Here is a 19,434-nt window from a genome sequence, read left to right as displayed (position 1 = left end):
CCCTTGCTGCCAGGCGACATCGCCTTGTTCCCTTGCTGCCAGGCGACATCGCCTTGTTCCCTTGCTGCCAGGCGACATCGCCTTGTTCCCTTGCTGCCAGGCGACATCGCCTTGTTCCCTTGCTGCCAGGCGACATCGCCTTGTTCCCTTGCTGCCAGGCGACATCGCCTTGTTCCCTTGCTACCAGGCGACATCGCCTTCCTCCAGGTGGGAACCATGGTAACGATTGTGCTCAGTTTCTCTGCTGGGTGATGGACGCCGTGTCTTTCTGAGGTTGATTTACGGCAGTCTGCAAGGCGGACAGAAGGAAGGTGGCATTTCTAACGTGGCGCTCCTACGAGAGAATCCATGGCGTCCCGATTTAGGCTGCGGGCAAAATGCTCGTCGTGGCAGCGTCAGAAAGCCACCACACCCCTCCGAGCTTCTGTCAGTCCGCAAAATAACAGGCCTGGTCCGCCGCTAAATCCGTCCCGCTAAAAGTAGGGGGAAAGTAAACACTCGGCCCGTGCCAAACCAGTAAGTGCGGAGTGTGGCGTAAGGTCACTGGTCCACTGGAGCCACGTGGCCAGTGATGTGGTTCCTGTTAAGAGGACAAAACAAACAGACACAATGAGAGAGTCTTCTGCAGCTTGATTACACCAGACATCCTCCATACTTCAGCGTGTGCTGTGTAGCTCTACAGCCAAGTCAGGCTTTTTCCATTGGAGATCCTTTGCATTCAGTTTCCATTGAGGTCTATTATTTCCAGCTTATCACTGCCTTCTGGTTCTGCTGCCTGTTTTTGCTAGCATATGGTTCATGATCACTGAAATCACATGATGTGGTTCACGACGGCTGATTGGATGTGCTCCAGGCTTGTCCAGCATGTCTCCTAAAGACCTTTTGTGGGACCACGTTCTTTCCCCCCTCCGCTTCAACTTAGTGCCACCTGGGGCAGGGGATTGAGTCCTCACAAGGCAAAGATTTCACCCCAGTGAAATGCTGACAAACGTACAGCTTTGCTTTCATCACCCACTGTGTGCAGTGTCTTTTACAGCACGATGTCCAGAAAGTGGCGTGACCCCCACACCTCCTGCTCCTTGGTCGTCTGTCACCTACCTGCTCTAGTCTCTCTAGAAGCCGTGTAACAGCTCAGCATGTCAGGTGGTTCGATTGCATTCAGATGATCCCTCAGGAACCTCAGAGTCGAAGCATGGCCCACTAGCTCTCCAGTTGAAGACTTGGGCGGTTTTGTTTTTCATTCCACCGATATATGCAACCCTGGTTCCATTTTCTAGGGGAGATGATGAGATGTTTCTGGTCTGTGTAGGTTCTTTGAGGTCTGTTAATCCCTCTGACTGCACATTGCACTCCCGGAACCTCTTGGCTCCACACCCTTTGACCTGTGACCCCTTTGCCTATGCTCAGGTGATGAAGACGTACCACATGTACCACACGGAGAGCATGAGCGCCGAGTGCAAGCTGAAGGAGGCTGAGAAGCAGGTGGGCCGGTCCGGGGAGCCTGTCTTCAGCATGCGCATGGACGATAAGAACCAGAGGCGCAGCTCCACCAAAAAGATCGAGAAGATGAAAGAGAAGGTATGGAGGGCAAGGCTGGGTGCCAGATACTCTGTGAATACCATTTGGGAACTGTATAGCTTCACATTAACAGAACCGGAACTTTCCACGCCGGTCTCATTGTCGTTTTTCCTGTTGGCATTAGTATCTTATTTTTTTTTAATGCTGACGCTGGAACTTTCAGCATGTATTCATGCACAAACACACATGATAGACATGAAGTGTAGAATGTGTAGTCTGAAATGGCTTTGGTTTCCAAAGTCTGTGTCCTGTTGATGATTCATGTAACAGTCATAGCTACATAGTTTTTACAAATCGTTCCTGGAAGCAGAAAACGGGTGACGAGACACCCAGCATGAATTACTGTCCGTGGGTCCGTCTGTCTGGGGGGGGTTAGCGGGGCATGGCTGGAGAAGAGGAAGTAGAGCCTGGCTTGTGTAGGTTGATCCTCTTCCCCCCCTTCCTTTCCAGACTGAGTAGACTCTGCTGGGGTGGTGTTTATTCTGTCTGGCTGACTTCCACGTAGGAGATGATCTAAGCTTCCCCGTTGTGTGTCCGGCAGATGTCAGTCTTGCAGTCCACAGCATCCTGTCATGACCTGGGAAGACGCTACCTTGTCAATGAAATGCTTTCTGCAGTTTTAACACTTTTGCCTCCCTCTGGTTCTCCCCCATTCTGCAGCGACAAGCCAAATACTCGGAGAACAAGTTGAAATTGATCAAAGCTCGCAACGAATACCTGCTGACTCTGGAAGCCACGAATTCTTCCGTGTTCAAGTATTACATTCACGACTTGTCCGACTTGATCGACGTGAGTACTTTGGGGCGGCAGGTGACGGGGGGGGAGGTGGTAGTGGTGGTTCTCACGAAATACCTGAAACTGTCCGAAGGAACATCTGGTTGTGTTCTCCTGTAAACAGAGTGAGAAGTTTTATGGCAGGTGGAAGGTGGGGGGCAGCTTGAAAGCAGAGTCCTTGCCCCCTCAAAGGTTCTGTCTCATCAGGTGCTCCTTCCTCCGCCGTTGCTCGGATACGAGGCTCTGTAGCTCTGTCTGGGCATCCAGTGAAACGTGGGTCTGCTATGTTTATCTTCTGTGAAGGCCGCATGCCTGCAGGTGAAGATCTATCCTGAAAGACCCCTAGTTCCTTATGGGACTGACAGCTGATGGGTGTGAAGTATAGGCAGACCACGGGTGAAAAGTGTAACCTGTTTCAAGGGGCAGCCTGGGAGGACGAATGCCTCATGCGGGGAGCTGTTTCAAGCCCCTCACTGTACAGTGCCTCTCCTGGTAAGGAGAGTGGAGTTCTACAGTTCTTGGGTCACCTCAGGCGAGCAGATGGTCAGAGAGGTTGTCGCCACATTTTGGGCCAAACGTTATGCGTGATTCCTGCTTGCGTGAGGCCTTGTCTCAGGCATGCCAGTGTGTACGCCGTCTGCCCGTGCACCTCGGTTATGACGCCGTCTGCCCGTGCACCTCGGTTATGACGCCGTCTGCCCGTGCACCTCGGTTATGACGCCATTTGCTGGGGGAGGGATTGATAGGTACAAAAGTGTGTGCTTGGATTGCCGGAGTTAGACAGCCATCCATGGCTATTGAATACAGACACGTACAGTAACTATCAAAGCCCATGCAGTGCTGGTGCCCCCCGTCTGAGATTGGCTTGCTGAATTGGTGCCCCCCGTCTGAGATTGGCTTGCTGAATTGGTGCCCCCTCAGAAGATGGCAGCCACCAATGATACCCAATGTGTTGGTCAGCACTGGACGGAAAGGCGAGTGGTGTGACTCAGGGATTTTATTGTTCATTACATCTATTCATTGCAGCCATATGAATACATTTTCGGTAAGTTTTGATACTTCTTGGTCCAGTTTCGGTAACTTGTCACTAGCCAGTAGCCGATGACAGCCCCCTCCCCCTTAATGATTTGACTTTGCATAACGCTGCATTGCAGCCAGATATACAGCACGAGCACCCCACCCCAGCAACTTACCACTTATTGTCCGTGCAGAACCCCTTTAAGAACCAGCTGAAAGTGTGTTTGCACACTGCTCTCTCTGGGATATTATTTTTCAGCGCCGAAGTGAAGGTGCAGTTTCCCAGAATCGCCCATGAAAGCTGAGAACCTGCAGCACCTTAACTAGGTTCTGTGAGCTGCCGTTCCTGACGTTGTTTGATAGACCCGCTCGGCTCAGCCGGAGATAACATAAGAACATAAGAACATAAGAACTATACAAACGAGAGGAGGCCATTCGGCCCATCGAGCTCGCTTGGGGAGAACTTAACTAATAGCTCAGAGTTGTTAAAATCTTATCTAGCTCTGATTTAAAGGAACCCAAGGATTCAGCTTGCACTACGTTATCAGGAAGACTATTCCATACTCTGACTACACGCTGTGTAAAGAAGTGCTTCCTTAAATCCAGTTTGAAATGTTCTCCCGCTAATTTCCACCTATGGCCACGAGTTCTTGTATTTGAACTAATGCTGAAGTAACTATTCGGTTGAACAGCATCCAAACCTGTTAGAATCTTATAGACCTGGATCATGTCCCCCCTCAGTCTCCTTTGCTTGAGGCTGAACAGATTTAGCTCAAATAACCTTTCCTCGTATGACATTCCTCTAAGACCAGGAATCATTCTTGTGGCCCTACGCTGCACCTTTTCTAAGGCCGCTATGTCCTTTTTAAGATATGGTGACCAAACCTGTACACAATATTCTAGGTGAGGTCTCACCAAGGAATTGTATAATCTTAGCATTACCTCCCTTGACTTAAACTCCACACACCTGGAGATGTACCCCAACATCCTATTGGCCTTTTTTATTGCTTCCCCACACTGGCGAGAATGAGACATGGAAGCATCAACATACATCTACAGATCTTCTGCACCCGTTCTCTCTTCCCGCAGCCTCAGTAGACCCTTTCCAGGATGATGGTGTCATTCAGGTTGTTTTGGTCCCACCCGAGCATAAGGAGGTGCTTCCTCTGCCCTCCACCTAGATGGCAGCAGCTTAATGCTGGTATTGCTCAGTAAAACCTACGAAAAAACACACTGAACTACGCACCAAAAAAAAGCTTGAAAAACAAAGGAGATTTTCAGGAGATTTGTAACAAAATCCAGCAATCATGAAAATGAAATGAAAGTGACGTCCCCATTCATCAGGTCAGGGGTTTCCCCAATAGCTATACATCAAAAAACCATTAAAGATAATTGAAATTTTTGTGTCATTATTTGTTATCATAATGTGCAGTGCTGTTCACTATGAGCATGACAGCCTTCTCTGTGTGCAGTGCTGTTCACTATGAGCATGACAGCCTTCTCTGTGTGCAGTGCTGTTCACTTTGAGCATGACAGCCTTCTCTGTGTGCAGTGCTGTTCACTTTGAGCATGACGGCCTTCTCTGTGTGCAGTGTTATTCACTATGAGCATGACGGCCTTCTCTGTGTGCAGTGTTGTTCATTTTGAGCATGACGGCCTTCTCTGTGTGCAGTGCTGTTGACTTTGAGCATGATGGCCTTCTCGGTGTGCAGTGCTGTTCACTTTGAGCATGACGGCCTTCTCTGTGTGCAGTGCTGTTCACTATGAGCATGACGGCCTTCTCTGTGTGCAGTGCTGTTCACTATGAGCATGACGGCCTTCTCTGTGTGCAGTGCTGTTCACTATGAGCATGACGGCCTTCTCTGTGTGCAGTGCTGTTCACTCTGAGCATGACGGCCTTCTCTGTGTGCAGTGCTGTTCACTCTGAGCATGACGGCCTTCTCTGTGTGCAGTGCTGTTCACTCTGAGCATGACGGCCTTCTCTGTGTGCAGTGCTGTTCACTCTGAGCATGACGGCCTTCTCTGTGTGCAGTGCTGTTCACTCTGAGCATGACGGCCTTCTCTGTGTGCAGTGCTGTTCACTCTGAGCATGACGGCCTTCTCTGTGTGCAGTGCTGTTCACTCTGAACATGACGGTCTACTCTGTGTGCAGTGCTGTTCACTCTGAGCATGACGGCCTACTCTGTGTGCAGTGCTGTTGACTTTGAGCATGACGGCCTTCTCTGTGTGCAGTGCTGTTCACTCTGAGCATGACGGCCTTCTCTGTGTGCAGTGCTGTTGACTTTGAGCATGACGGCCTACTCTGTGTGCAGTGCTGTTCACTCTGAGCATGACGGCCTACTCTGTGTGCAGTGCTGTTCACTCTGAGCATGACGGCCTACTCTGTGTGCAGTGCTGTTCACTCTGAGCATGACGGCCTTCTCTGTGTGCAGTGCTGTTCACTCTGAGCATGACGGCCTTCTCTGTGTGCAGTGCTGTTCACTCTGAGCATGACGGCCTTCTCTGTGTGCAGTGCTGTTCACTCTGAGCATGACGGCCTTCTCTGTGTGCAGTGCTGTTCACTCTGAGCATGACGGCCTTCTCTGTGTGCAGTGCTGTTCACTCTGAGCATGACGGCCTTCTCTGTGTGCAGTGCTGTTCACTCTGAACATGACGGTCTACTCTGTGTGCAGTGCTGTTCACTCTGAGCATGACGGCCTACTCTGTGTGCAGTGCTGTTGACTTTGAGCATGACGGCCTTCTCTGTGTGCAGTGCTGTTGACTTTGAGCATGACGGCCTACTCTGTGTGCAGTGCTGTTCACTCTGAGCATGACGGCCTACTCTGTGTGCAGTGCTGTTCACTCTGAGCATGACGGCCTACTCTGTGTGCAGTGCTGTTCACTCTGAGCATGACGGCCTTCTCTGTGTGCAGTGCTGTTCACTCTGAGCATGACGGCCTTCTCTGTGTGCAGTGCTGTTCACTCTGAGCATGACGGCCTTCTCTGTGTGCAGTGCTGTTCACTCTGAGCATGACGGCCTTCTCTGTGTGCAGTGCTGTTCACTCTGAGCATGACGGCCTTCTCTGTGTGCAGTGCTGTGACCTGGGATACCACGCCAGCCTGAACCGTGCCCTTCGCACCTACCTCTCGGCGGAATACAACCTGGAGACGTCACGGCACGAGGGCCTTGACATCATCGAGAACGCCGTGGACAACCTGGACCCCCGCAGCGACCGGCAGAGGCTCATGGAGATGTACCCCACTGCTTTCTGCCCCCCCTCAAAATTTGAGTTCCAGCCCCACATGGGGGACGAGGTCAGGCCGAGACTGAGGTCACATGACCGTTGATCTGAACATGAACCTGAACATGAAACTTTTGCTTCTGTTCTTTTAGATTTTCAAGATGCTGTTCTGGTTTCTGTGATAAATGAGATTTCTTGGAACATATTAGCCAATTTCTCACATACTTGAGTTTTGTTGGTCTTTATTTACACACAACTTCCTGTCAGGTGACATGCTCCTTTTCCTGTCAGGTGTGTCAGATCACAGCGCAACCGCAGGTTCACGCCGAGCTCCTGCTGAGGTTTCAGCAGCTGCAGTCGCGCCTCGCCACGCTCAAGATCGAAAGTGAAGAGGTGGGTCCTGACCCTCCAGAACAGACTGCAGTTCCGGTCATTTCTGTTTTCCCATTTACTCTGGTGGAACAGACATTTTCAGTAAACCCAGCAATGGAATAGGTCAATGGGGGTCAAAGGTCAATTGATTACAATCATTCTCATGGAATTTTTTGTCTGTAAAAAAAAAAAAAAAAAACGAAAACCATTTTCTTTATTTTCCCAGCAGGTACCCGAGTAGGGATACTTGCATATATACCACATTCCTTTATGGCCGTATCTGCACGCGCCTCAGGCCGAGGCCCCCATTTTCGGGAAGATCAGCCACTTGCCTCCTAGAAATCAACTGTTCTTATCACAAATCTGCCTGCAAGTGGCTTCAGTTAGCGCTGGGTTCTGTATGCTGGAAAAGCAGGGCCTGTTAGTTCCGGGAAAGGAGAGATGAATTGGCCAGCTGAACGTTTCACCTCTGCAGAAAACTACCCCTGTGCAAAGATGACAATGTTACCTGGCAAGCTGTCGTCCAGCTGCTGCTGCTGAATTTATTTTAAAAATGAACATTTTATAAGGAAGTAGTAGTTGACATCTCTAACCTCAGCAGACTTAGCACCTGTTTTTTCAATTTATTTTTCAGACTTTTGTAACAGGGTTTTGCTTCACTGAGTACTTGAATATCTTTAAATGTTGGCTTTCGTCTACCTCGGAAGCCAGCCAGGGGATAAGCTTTCAGGGTGAAGAGATTCTCTGCTCCGCTTACCAACCTGCTGAACGGCTTCTGTCCCCTTGGGGAGCGGGGACTGAACAGGACAGCCCCGTCTCCATGTCTTTCACCGTGTTCCTTTTTGTGTCAGCCGTTGACGCCCTTAATGACAAGCTGCATCCTAGTCGGAAGCTTCTTCCCTCTAGCATTAAACTTTTTACCGGACTTCAGCTGGCATTCACACTCGACGCCTTTTTTGCTAAATAAACATGAGGCATGTGAAGGGGGCGAGGAGGTTTATTTCCTTTAGGGAAGAGCTGTTGCATCACTCCTCTCACCCTCCTCCTTACCTCAGTCTGCTCCCCTGAATTCGTTGATTCAGGCCTTGTCGCACGTCTTTTGATAAAAACGAAACGTGCTCTGTCTACGCATCTCCATGCTGCCTCCAGGCCTGGATCATAGCTTCAGATAACGGGCCTGGAAATCGCAGCTATTCACACGAGACGCTTTGAAGTGCCTGTGAAGTTCCTGGACGTTATCCGCTCACCGCCGTGTTATAGAGCCGGAATGAGGTTCCCTCGTACCGAATTGGCTGGGCTTTCATTTTATCTCGCTGATTCTTCTTTCCGAAGTGATTTGCAAGTTGATGCTAATAAATGGAGCGTTAAACAACAAAGACATCAAAGACATCAACGCAAGCATGTTATCAGTAAGCGCAGCAAATCTCAGTACCTGTATGGGATCCAAAACTATTACTGTTTCATTTAGGAAGGAGGTTAAATTGTGCTAGCTTATCGCAATGCAGCCAACACCAAGCTAAAGATAGACCTGTATATCTATGCCGATGACAACTGTAGCCAAGGGAGGAACATTCTGGATGAGGCAGGGTATTTTGATGACTGTTGTGAAGAGCAGAGATGATTCTGCAGCCTCAGTCTTGAGTCTGAGGAGAAGCTTGTGCCTCCCCACGGTCAAGGTTTCAGAACGATGGGATTCGATTTTCCGACCTTTCAGACCTAGAACCATCATGTAGTTTGATCTAAAGGAACGTAGTGACCTAGAAAGTGTGGGAGTTGGATATGATTTTGCACACATGGTACCATTCCCTTGGTAACCTTGTATGCCAGTATCAAGGCCTTGAACTTGAGATGAACCCCACCTGTTGGGCAGTAACAGGAGACTAAAGCAGGGAAAAGTTTGGGGAAGGTGAACCCAGCAGTATTCTGGGTAAACTCTGCAGGTTCAGCTTATCTTATTTGTGTTACTTAATCCCTCCTTTTCTTGTTATCCTTGTAGCCTTCAGACCACCCCCCACATTTGTTTTCTGTAGATATCTTGTTGGCTTGTCTAAGGCCTGTGTCCTTGCACCACCTGGCCATCTTCAGGGAGAGGCCCATTCCAGGAACCGCATGGTTAACCATGACAGGGGGAGCGAGGTCTTCAGCCACCAAGCCCCCTTGTCATTATCAATAGAAGCACAGCTGTTTCCTGGACGCTTGGCCACAGCAAGGGCATTGAAAGGCTGACGGATACGCTGCCACCTTCGGAGACCTCTGTGTCCCGCTCTTTTAAGGATGTTCTGTCGTGGCCTCTGATCCCAGCTCCGGCAGCAGGAATTACAGGATATGTTTACTTGTTTCTTGCCTCTTTGAGTGATAGGCAGAGTTTTCTCTGTCATTGTTCAATTTCTTGGTAGAATAACAATTGGAGCCTGCATGGAGTTGTTCAGTTGAACCTTTTTAAGGGACTTTTGGCTGATTTCAGTTTGTTCCGCACGTATTTGTGTATTCGAACAGGGAGGGGGGGGGGGGGTTCTTATGGCAATGAATTGACCTTCATGTTATGTCTGTGTCGCTAAATGCTATGCTATCTGCTGCCAGCATGCTCTTCATTCAATAAGCTCTGAAGATGTGGATTGCACTGTAATTTCCTGAGTACACATCAATGTGTGTCCTTTCCTCTTGGCCGCAAAGCTCCTTAAGGTACAGCGTACACGAGGACTTCTCTGCTCTATGGGCTTAACCACAAAATTCAGTGTGACTGTCACAGAATTTTGTGTACCTTCTATATACCTTTGGAAAGCTGTCGTTTTTAGGGAGCCCCCCAGAGCGTTACTTCGCAAGGTGATTATGTGCGGCAAGTCCGTTTTTAAGGGTAAATTGGAGTGAAGTGTGTTACAGGCTACACTTAGTGAAGCAATGCAATCCTTCCTGTGCGTGAAAGATAATTCGCTTAAAGCCATTGTCAGGTCAGCTTTCAGAAGAGTGCAGGTCTGGTCAGGGTCCAGACATTCAGTTTCCTGATGGGGCTCTAACCGGTAGGCAATGTGTGGAGGAGGAGATTCGGTGGGGGAGGGTTCTGGCAGAAACCGCATAGCTTTGAATCATTGCGACATGGTGGAATTTAAGGGAGCTGAGTCGGGTTGGTGTTTCTGCAGTCCAGACAAGTGTGTCCAGAAACTTATGTGAGAAGTGTTAAAATCAGGGATTTAGTTGATCAATATGTGGGATCTTTAGCGCTGAGGTCATGGAGATCCTGATGAAACAAGAGTCTGAGCTACAGTGAGGATGTTCTCCAGGTGGCTGGTGAAGCCCTTTGGGAACGGTGATGTGCTTCGGAGAGGCTGTAGTGGAGTGGCTGGGCTGCTCTCCATGGGGGAACATCCTGTAGGTGTATCTCCAGTGGAATTGCCTTGTACGTCTCCCTGTTTCTCCTTATGTCACCTGTACTTATAGCTGCCTAAGGCAAAATTGGAATATATTCAGTAGAAACGCCGATGCACTTTTATACGGTTATAAAATAGCTGCCTCATTACTGTCATCATTGCACAGCACTAGATCTATCGCATATTTAGTTCAAGGCACAAGCTTTCTGCTGAGAAAACTATGCCGAAAATCTGGAAACCGCGGAGTCCACGACCGTTCTGAAGATAATTACTGTTTATGCTCCTTAATGCTGGCTTTCACAGTCACGTCCTCCTCACGGCTCCATGGATCTGAGCAGATGATTATCTTCTCAGCCAGTTTCCCCTCTTGTTTGCACGAGCCTGTCAGTCGCTTCCTAACCCTCTCACTCTGTTATGGGATAATTGTGCGACGGTGCATCTGAATGACGGCAGTGGTGGTGTAATATGTAAAGACTACCCAAGATTACACAAGGACTCATCACCTGGGGTCTAATGATCTCCATATCATCCAGTCATGGGAATATCGTCTGTGTGTTTGGCCCGAACGTCCGCACCTCTCCAGCCACCCCATGGTTTGGTCTGTGGATCCTTGCACGCAGGATGGGAAATGAATGCACATGTTTACATTTGACTCCTGTGACCAATCTGCCTTTTTTTGAAGACCTTGCAGTAATCACTGATAACCAGAACTATATCAGCAAAATTTCCTTGGTAGGCAAATGGTTTCTTAAATGTGGCATTTTGTGCTTCCCGGAAGCCTTAAGGCCAATTCATACTTCACTTGTCTGTATGTGCTTTCAGTTGTGGACGATGGGACTTGACGTAAATATCATCATCAGGGCCTGGCTGCGGACGGCTGCGGTCGTTGCGCATGTAGCCCAGATTTTTGTCTAGTGGAAACCTTGCACATTGACTGCGAATGTGCACTATTGACTAGTTATATCCAGTATGGGACATGTATGTAAACTTCGTTATTTCAATTTGTTCAGCTCAAAACAATAACTATCAGTAGCTCTGGAAACCTCATCTATATTTGTTCACAATTAATGATATATTACTACGGAGCCCCTAAGAGGTCAGGGTGAGAAAATATATTTTTTAAATAGTTTTACGTTCCACTCATTCCATAGGTTCATCCTTGCCGTCACGTTGCAGCAAATAGCAAGTGGGCAAGTGTAGTGGGATTGCAAAACTATTGCGAGGGAATGCAAAACTGTTTCAAAAAATATTTTCCCACCCTGACCTTTTAGGAGGTCCATATATTCCACCTATGTTTTGATTTTTACCCAATAATTATATATTATCGCAAGAATCATATAGTGCTTTCAATGACAAATGTGATCGGGCAGAGGTAAAGATTAAACATACTGTCTAATCCCGTTATAGTGGACTTGCTTATAACGGAACATCGTCTATAATGGACAAGGTCTGCTGGTCCTGGCCGTGCGCCTTTAAGAACATGCAGAAAAAGCATCGGATATAGCGGACTCGCATATAATGGAATTTTTGTTTTAAAACCCCGAGAAGACTTGAAACTTGTGGTTATAAAACCTGCTTTCATGTAAGCTTCATTCAGAAGTATGAACTAGGCTTTATTCCCTCATAATTCTGTCGAAGACTGCTGTAACCTGAGGCTTGACACTGCACGGGCGACACGGCATCCATTCCCTTCACCGCACGAGGGCACCGACCCTGTATTAAGCCGCAGGTGGCCTGTCTGCTCCGGCGGGTACCGCTCGAGGCTTGTGCAGTGTGGAACAGGAGGCACTAACCCACTGTAACGGCGCCCAGCAAAGCGACTGGCAGTTTCATCCTGTGCGGATTGGCATGCTTCTGCTTTTGCCTCCCAAGACCTCATGGTGCACTAGATGGGATCACACCACCCTAGCGGTGATTAGAATTAGCTACTGCTCCTGTGGTGTGTCTTTCATTGTGTTCGGTGTGGTGGGTTGTTACAGGATCATTTTTGCAGGAAAGCAGAAAAATATTCTGTCAACATAGAAGGACTCTGCTTCCTGAGGAGCTTATCTCTCTTCCCTATTCCCCGATTTAGACATGAAAGGTTAAGGAAGTCAGGAGAGGTTGGAGTTCCAATGTATTAGCGCATCAGCTCTGTGAATGCCAGTAAAAGCCTAGTCTTTAAACCTGGTGACATTTGCTTGTTCCAGTCTAGCATGGGTCAGCATGTCGTGTTGAATTTCACTGGGGCTGAACAACACCGTAGAGGGATTGTCAGCCGTTTTTGTGGATGTGCGCTAACGCCGACCTCCTCCGGCTCCAGATCAAGAAAACCTCGGAAGCTACACTCACCACCATACAGGACATGGTGACCATCGAGGACTACGATGTGTCTGAGAGCTTCCACCACAGCCGCTCCACAGAGTCCGTCAAGTCCACTGTCTCAGAGACTTACCTCAGCAAACCCAGCATCGCCAAGAGGAGAGCCAACCAGCAGGAGACAGAGCAGTTCTACTTCATGGTGAGCGCCCCCTGATGGATTGTGGGCTGTACTGCAGTAAATCGCGGACACAAATAACTGTAAAAATCCAAGTATTAACGTTTCCTTTTATTTTGAAAGGAAAGGCATATTCTATATGTTAACCAGAGCAGCATGAATCACAAGCTGCAGTATTAATATTGTGGTTTAGTCTAATTATTTGGATGTGAATGTGGAGATCACCTCGTTGAGGGATTGCTCCTGCTCTGCTGTTTTGTAACAGAGCCGCCCAAATGAGATCTTTATTAGTACAGGGGGCAGCTAGTGAGCCGTCTACTCAGGGCAGTCTAACCAGCTACAAAAATTGTTCCTTGATGTTCCACAGAAATTCCGCGAGTATCTGGAGAGTAGCAGTCTAATCTCCAAGCTTCAGGCCAAGCATGACCTGCTGAAGAGGACGCTGGGAGAAGGTGAGGGGAGGACTGGCTTCCCATTGTGGTTACTGTGATAGTCTCGGGTTTGTTCCTGCCTGGAGAGCTTCTGGGGGACCCCTCTGCTGACATGGCACTCAGCACGTCGTCCTCACCATGGTCACGTACACCTCACTTGGCTGACAGTCGCTCTTACATAGCGTTAATTCTGTAGTATCGTTTTACAAAAGCATATATCAAAAATACACACTATATTTTTGCAGTTTGCATTTTTCTGCAACCACAAACAAGAATTACTGTGTTGGCTATCAAAATAATTCCACATTCACCCATTTCGACAGAGCGGTACGACCTCATAATCACAGCATTAGCTGGGGAGTGGAGACGTTACTTGTGGCGTCCGTCACACTGTGCATGTGAAGATGGCGGGGAAACTGCCACTCCTTGGTTCCTTCGAGGGCTGTGCGAGTGACCATCGGATGGCCGCGTGGCCTGACTCCCACCCGTTGTACTGGCCGGCTGGGCACAATGGTGCCATTGGTCTAAACACAGAGGAGAACCAGGTTAAGCTGAGTTGCACCAGTTTGCAGCTCGTCTTGCCGTCAGTGTGTGACCACATGCGCGTGAACACACATCACGTCCTACCTCGGCAGTCTGGACGGCGTCTCCTCAGTAACCAGATGGCGAGATGCATGCTTTAGTGAGCGTGTGCCCCCCCCCCAGCAGCACCCCAGCCTCTCATCCTGCCCCCGCTTTGTCTTCTCAGGTCACCGTGCGGAGTACATGACCACAAGGTAGGCCAGCAGCCATTTCTCAGCGTTTCTCAAAGTTTGTCCCGTTGTGAAGTTCTGTGTTCTTCTATATTTAAGTCGCTCAGTAACAACATCACGAGAATGTTTTTCCCGAGTATGCATGGGATTCTTACACAAAGGTCATCCCATTGCAGAAAGTGGTGAAGTTCATAGAACGTTTGTGGGAATGGATGTTCTGAAGATGTTCTCAGGCTGGTTACTGCTCAGGGAAAATGAACATTTCTGGCGTCCTGCTCTCGTCAAATATCAAGTTTGGTTTTCAGGATCCCCTACGCTTCACTCTGTCACATGCCAGGCATGGAAGCTACTACTGTCCGGGGGCTCCTCAAGATGTCGATGTGGGGCTGGGCGATGGCATTTGTTTTGGGAATCCTGGGATGTATATAAAATAATCCATGATGGCTACGAATAATTAGACTTTCTGCCAAAATTAACATTCATCAGTAAAATTAGAACAACAAAGTGATCTGCCTGCTCCTCTATAGTATTTGACATGGAGGTTTTGTGAATGATTTGTTTTTTGTCGTTGCCGTGGGATAATCTGCTTCCTGCTTGGTGTGACCTTACTGTGACCTTGAACATGTGACACAATTTGAATGCCCCTAATATGGAAGTTCCCTGTGCCACAGTCTGCTGTACTACTGCAGGAAGTGAGTACAGAGGATGAAGGATGTACTGTTGGCTTGCTCACCAAGTGGTGTTAACTCCTCTTAGCTCTGAATGAGCTGTGGTGCACGTTGCCAACGTTGTTGACTTTGGGTTAAATGGAGGTTTTTCAGGGAAGCTAAAGGCATAGGCCTCTCAGCCTGCCCCCAGTACCCTTAAGGCCTCCAGTCTAGGCCTCACTCCATGTTTCACATTAAGTGGGGATGTGAGACTGCTGTGGCTCCGCCTCCTCGTTATGGTCGGCCTCTCCGGCTTTAACGAGGCCCGATCATTAAGCCACCCTTTGTGGCCATGTGGGAGAGCTTCAGCTCAATGTGGTGTTGGGGCAGTAGACCAGTGGAGGGTGGATAGCTGGCAACCAAAGCTTGGTGGGGGGGAGTGTTAAGAATTGGAAGAGGGGGTGTTTTGGGCCTCCTACAGCCATCACTAGGAGAGCTGCACCAGACCTCTGGCTTCTGCCCTTCCCTTGGTCCCTCAGCCAGCCTGACAGCAGCAGGCAGTGGTGGGCAGCCTCTGGACCTCAGGCCAGTGCGTCAGCCCCCCCACTTTCTTCTTCCGCCTGAATGAACACCCCGCAGTTAGAGCGGGCGGGGGTAGCAGTGTGTGCACTGCATTGAGTGGTTTGAGACGCGGAGTATCTGATGTTAGTTTCACTTGTTTATCCTCCCTCTGCCTCTCCTTACCCCCCACCCCCCCCACCCCATTCTCGTAGCCGTGGACGACGGAACTCGCACACCCGACACCAGGTACTGTATGGGGGCTCGCACGTGCTGTCTGCGCCTTCCTGCCGGCTGCTCTGCCCTTAACCCCAGCTTTTCCCCGGCTTCTGTGCATGTGTCTGTGTATAATGGCAAAAATCTGAACGTGTAACATTAACAGATTGAATCGACGGCTTTCAAACATTTTTCTAACGTTCTTCCAATGGAGGGGGGTGACTAACAGCAAAAAGCACCCTGCTTATGCTGACAGTGGTGTCTCCTAACCCCCCTGCTTACGCTGGCAGTGGTGTCTCCCAACCCCCCTGCTTACGCTGGCAGTGGTGTCTCCCAACCCCCCTGCTTACGCTGGCAGTGGTGTCTCCCAACCCCCCTGCTTACGCTGGCAGTGGTGTCTCCCAACCCCCCTGCTTACGCTGGCAGTGGTACCTTCTAGTCACAATTGGTCTTACTGTTTAAAGAACATATAGGCCCAGTAATCTGATTACCAACACATGATGTACATCCCCTGAGCTCTGGTGAAATGACATTCTGTGACAAGTAGAGCCATGGAATATTCCAGATACATTAAAACTGGCCGTATACTTCAGACGATGTCTAAACAAAAAGTCGTTGGTGTTGGTGAGAACAACACCACTACCTTGTTTGTTCTGTGTCACACCAGAACCCCAGAGGGCACAGAAAGTTTTCGAATGTGGATATTGGTGGAATCTGAAAGTTTGGGTTGGGTTCCCTATTGCGGCGGTGAGCTGAGACTGTGATCGCCGCGGTGATCACAGCTCATACGGCTTCGCGTTGCTAAAACAATGTGGATTCTGTTTGAAGTATACAGCCACCGTACGATCTTATTAATATTAACTGAAAGAATGCATTCATTTCACCTCTGCCTTCAATTTTGTTTGTCTATATTATTATGCTTGAATGCGCTGCGGAAATAAATTGTCTCATAATTCTTTACAAGCAGATGTTTTCTGTAAACCTATAATCCTGCTTTTGAAATGGTTGCTAAATGCACATACTCATGCATTAGACTGCAAGTACTTCCTGCGGCATCATATTTTAAAATACTGCCGAAGGTTGTACCTGTATGTGATGTTTGGGCCTTCTCTCTGTTTAAGGACTCTGGACAAGCTATCCCTCGTGTGGTTGAAAGTTGTATTCGATTCATCAATCTGTACGGTGAGTTTCTCGTTTGTTCGATCACTGCAGCAGCAGAGGTATGTGAACATGTTGACATCACGCGACAGCACCTTGTACCGTCAGCCTGCGAACTCCTCGAGGCCGGCGCACCGTGACTGCGAGGAGGTTAAGAGGCTGTGCCGATGTGCTGAGAGACCTCCTGCTCCTGGCACAGGGGTGTTCAATTCTGTTCCTCTTGGTTACACCCAGATTCCACATTGTTTACTGTGTGTTTCTGCATCAGAAATTTGCCTCGTGATTCAGGTTCATAATAATAACTCCAGTCCTTGGAGGAGAATACAAATGCCCTTATGAGGAAAAATGTAACACTGGACTGTCCCTCCTAGTTTATAAAAGCTAATCCAGAGTAGGAGACCCTTGGGCAGACAACTTGCTTACTGTCACTTTATTAATCCCCGCCGCAAAATTCTCTTTTAGGGACTTTAGAGACTTTGACCATTTATATTATAGCTCCTGACTTCAGCAATGCCCCGAGTCAATTTGTGTTCCTCAGAAAGTTTCAAGAATGGGGTTGGGGGGGGGGGCGCGTGTGCTTCGGTTGGGCAGGCCTGTGATCGCAAGGTTGCCTCAGCAGAATAGTCACATGTCCCTTGAGCAAGGCCCTTAACCCCCCCCAGCTCCTGGGGCACTGCACGCTGGCTGACCCTGTGCTGTGACCCCCAAGCTAGAAAACAAGATAGGGTAGGTGAAAAGATAATTAGCCCATCAGGATTAATGAAGTATCACTATTATATTAACACAATTCTTGTCTTGTCCTCCTGTTTTCCCTCTAGGTCTCCAGCATCAAGGGATATTCCGCGTGCCAGGCTCACAGGTGGAAGTCAATGATATAAAGAACTCCTTTGAGAGAGGTGTGTGATTCTGGTCTGGTCATGCTGGGTGGGGGGGGGGAGGGTTCCATTAAAGAAAAGGCTGCCTGCATCTGTTTGGGGCTTAATGTTCTCAATCTAGTTAGTGATGCTGGTGAGAAACTTTGGAAATTTGATGATTTTTTTTATTTATTTTTTTTTTAAAAAGGAAAAAATATTATATTTAAAATCTGTGTGCTCCCCGAGATGATAATGATATTTAAATCTTGGAAGGCTATGTCTGGTCATTTATTATTCTTATTCATGTGGGAGTGGTTTGTGGCTCAGTGGGTTAAGAGGCTGTGTCTGTGATCAGAAGGTTGCTGGTTTGAATCCCAGGGCCACCTGAGATGTCACGTTTGGGCCCCTGCTCAGTCGCTCCAGGGAGTGTCTGATCCTGCTTTCTCAAATGTGTCTTGCTTTGAAGAAAGCTCCTGCTATATAAATACAATGTGAATATATACACACACATATGTGTGTGTATATATTCCTCTTTCTGCTCTGTCAGTGACTCTGACTTCAAGTATCGTTAAAGGCTTAGTCGGAGCGGCTGGTCTAACGCAGGTAAATTCCCTTGTTTTCTGTCTCAGGTAACGACCCTCTAGCTGACGAGGAGAACAACCAAGACATGAACTCCGTGGCAGGTGTCCTCAAGCTGTACTTCCGAGGTCTGGAGAATCCGCTCTTCCCCAAGGAGCGATTTAACGAGCTCATCTCCACCGTCAGTGAGTGGGCCCGTGTTAAACGTCTCTCTGTGGCTGACGGGAATCGGAACGGCATGAATCTTTTCCATGGACTGAAAGGGTCTCCACACCACCCTCAACACAATAAGTGGCTCTTGAGTCGTCGTCCGTTTGCCGTCATCGTGTCTTTCTGGCCAAGTATCCTGAGGCTGGGAGCAGAATGATCCATCCTGTGTGTTCGGTCGTCTCTCCGCGGCTCTCCCCGAGCTTCTAAACAGCTGAGCGTTTGTCTTGGAGCACACCAAGGCACTCTTACTGGCCCCTCGATGGACCCTGTAATTGTGCGGCAGAAATGCGGAGAGGTGCCGGCGACAGCCCATAATCGCGCGATTGACACGAGTGGGAAGAGCGGATGTCTGAAGCCGCTTTGTCAGGGCGGCCGGCCGCGCTCATTCTGTATGCGCCGCAGGCTGCGTCTTGACCTTTTCTTGCCTGCCGTGGGTGGCTTGGAGCAGGCTTTGCCATGAATGCCAAGCAGTGATTCGTATGTTACGTTCGACAGCGGGCCTGAGTCGACCGGGCCTTTGTGGGGCGTCGCTGACAGCATCTGGGATTTGATAGACGCTCCTTTTCAGAGCCGGGCGAATCCTTCAGATTCCTGCAAGCTCTGCGTCCACAGTGATACGGTTTGGTACTTCTCCAGATCTTAAGCATTTCCACTAAGTGCACCTTGGTTTAAAAAGCATGAGGTTGTCGGAGAAGGAACTCGGCAAGGTGGTCATGTAAGGTGAACGTCTTCAGAGCTGCTCCCCGGGGAGGCAGGTGGACCCGGTGTCTCGTGGTTATTTTTGGGTCTCTCCCAGCTGGCGGAAAGCGCTCTTTAAGATCAGACCTACAGGCAGCCGCACCGTCCGTCTCAGGAGAGCGGGGCTGTCAAAGTGAGTCCCGGCTTCTGGAGGCTGAGATGTTCCACGGAGTGTGTCGCATGTAAATGGGCTTCCTAGGGGAGTGGGGGCTGAGAGTTGGTGTTCGGGGGGGGGGGGCAGTTTTCCTTCCAGTCACGCTGCCCTTATCGCACTACCCTCTTGGGTTGGGCGGGGCCTTGGGTTATGCTGGTGGGTTAATTGGCTCATGGGTTCTGTCACACGGGGTCAGTTTTTAGACTTTCATTTTACCTATGTTTTATTCATGGCTCACACTTCGCCGTTTGTGAGAAATTAACAAGCGTATTTTCAAATCTAACGATTCGGCATTCACACCCACGGCTCGTGCTCTTGCATCGCTGACACACAG

General features: G+C 49.0%; 1 protein-coding gene across 3 annotated transcripts in view; it reads left to right on the top strand.

The window, feature by feature from the left end:
• Positions 1 to 19,434, top strand: part of LOC111833288 (SLIT-ROBO Rho GTPase-activating protein 1) — a 68,302-nt gene that overhangs the window by 36,555 nt on the left and 12,313 nt on the right. For all 3 annotated transcript variants that reach the window (XM_023791424.2, XM_023791425.2, XM_023791423.2), the window contains exons 6-16: positions 1,408 to 1,578; positions 2,239 to 2,367; positions 6,442 to 6,663; positions 6,882 to 6,983; positions 12,630 to 12,827; positions 13,171 to 13,255; positions 13,983 to 14,010; positions 15,407 to 15,440; positions 16,529 to 16,589; positions 17,384 to 17,461; positions 18,049 to 18,183. In XM_023791424.2, coding sequence (XP_023647192.1) covers positions 1,408 to 1,578; positions 2,239 to 2,367; positions 6,442 to 6,663; positions 6,882 to 6,983; positions 12,630 to 12,827; positions 13,171 to 13,255; positions 13,983 to 14,010; positions 15,407 to 15,440; positions 16,529 to 16,589; positions 17,384 to 17,461; positions 18,049 to 18,183 — 1,243 coding nt within the window. The remainder of the gene's footprint in view (positions 1 to 1,407; positions 1,579 to 2,238; positions 2,368 to 6,441; positions 6,664 to 6,881; positions 6,984 to 12,629; positions 12,828 to 13,170; positions 13,256 to 13,982; positions 14,011 to 15,406; positions 15,441 to 16,528; positions 16,590 to 17,383; positions 17,462 to 18,048; positions 18,184 to 19,434) is intronic.

The sequence above is a fragment of the Paramormyrops kingsleyae genome, chromosome 1 (assembly GCF_048594095.1).
Source record: "Paramormyrops kingsleyae isolate MSU_618 chromosome 1, PKINGS_0.4, whole genome shotgun sequence".
In the NCBI taxonomy this organism is placed as follows: Eukaryota; Metazoa; Chordata; class Actinopteri; order Osteoglossiformes; family Mormyridae; genus Paramormyrops; species Paramormyrops kingsleyae.
The sequence above is the reverse complement of the archived record's forward strand: the minus strand, read 5'-3'. Positions and strand labels throughout refer to the sequence as shown.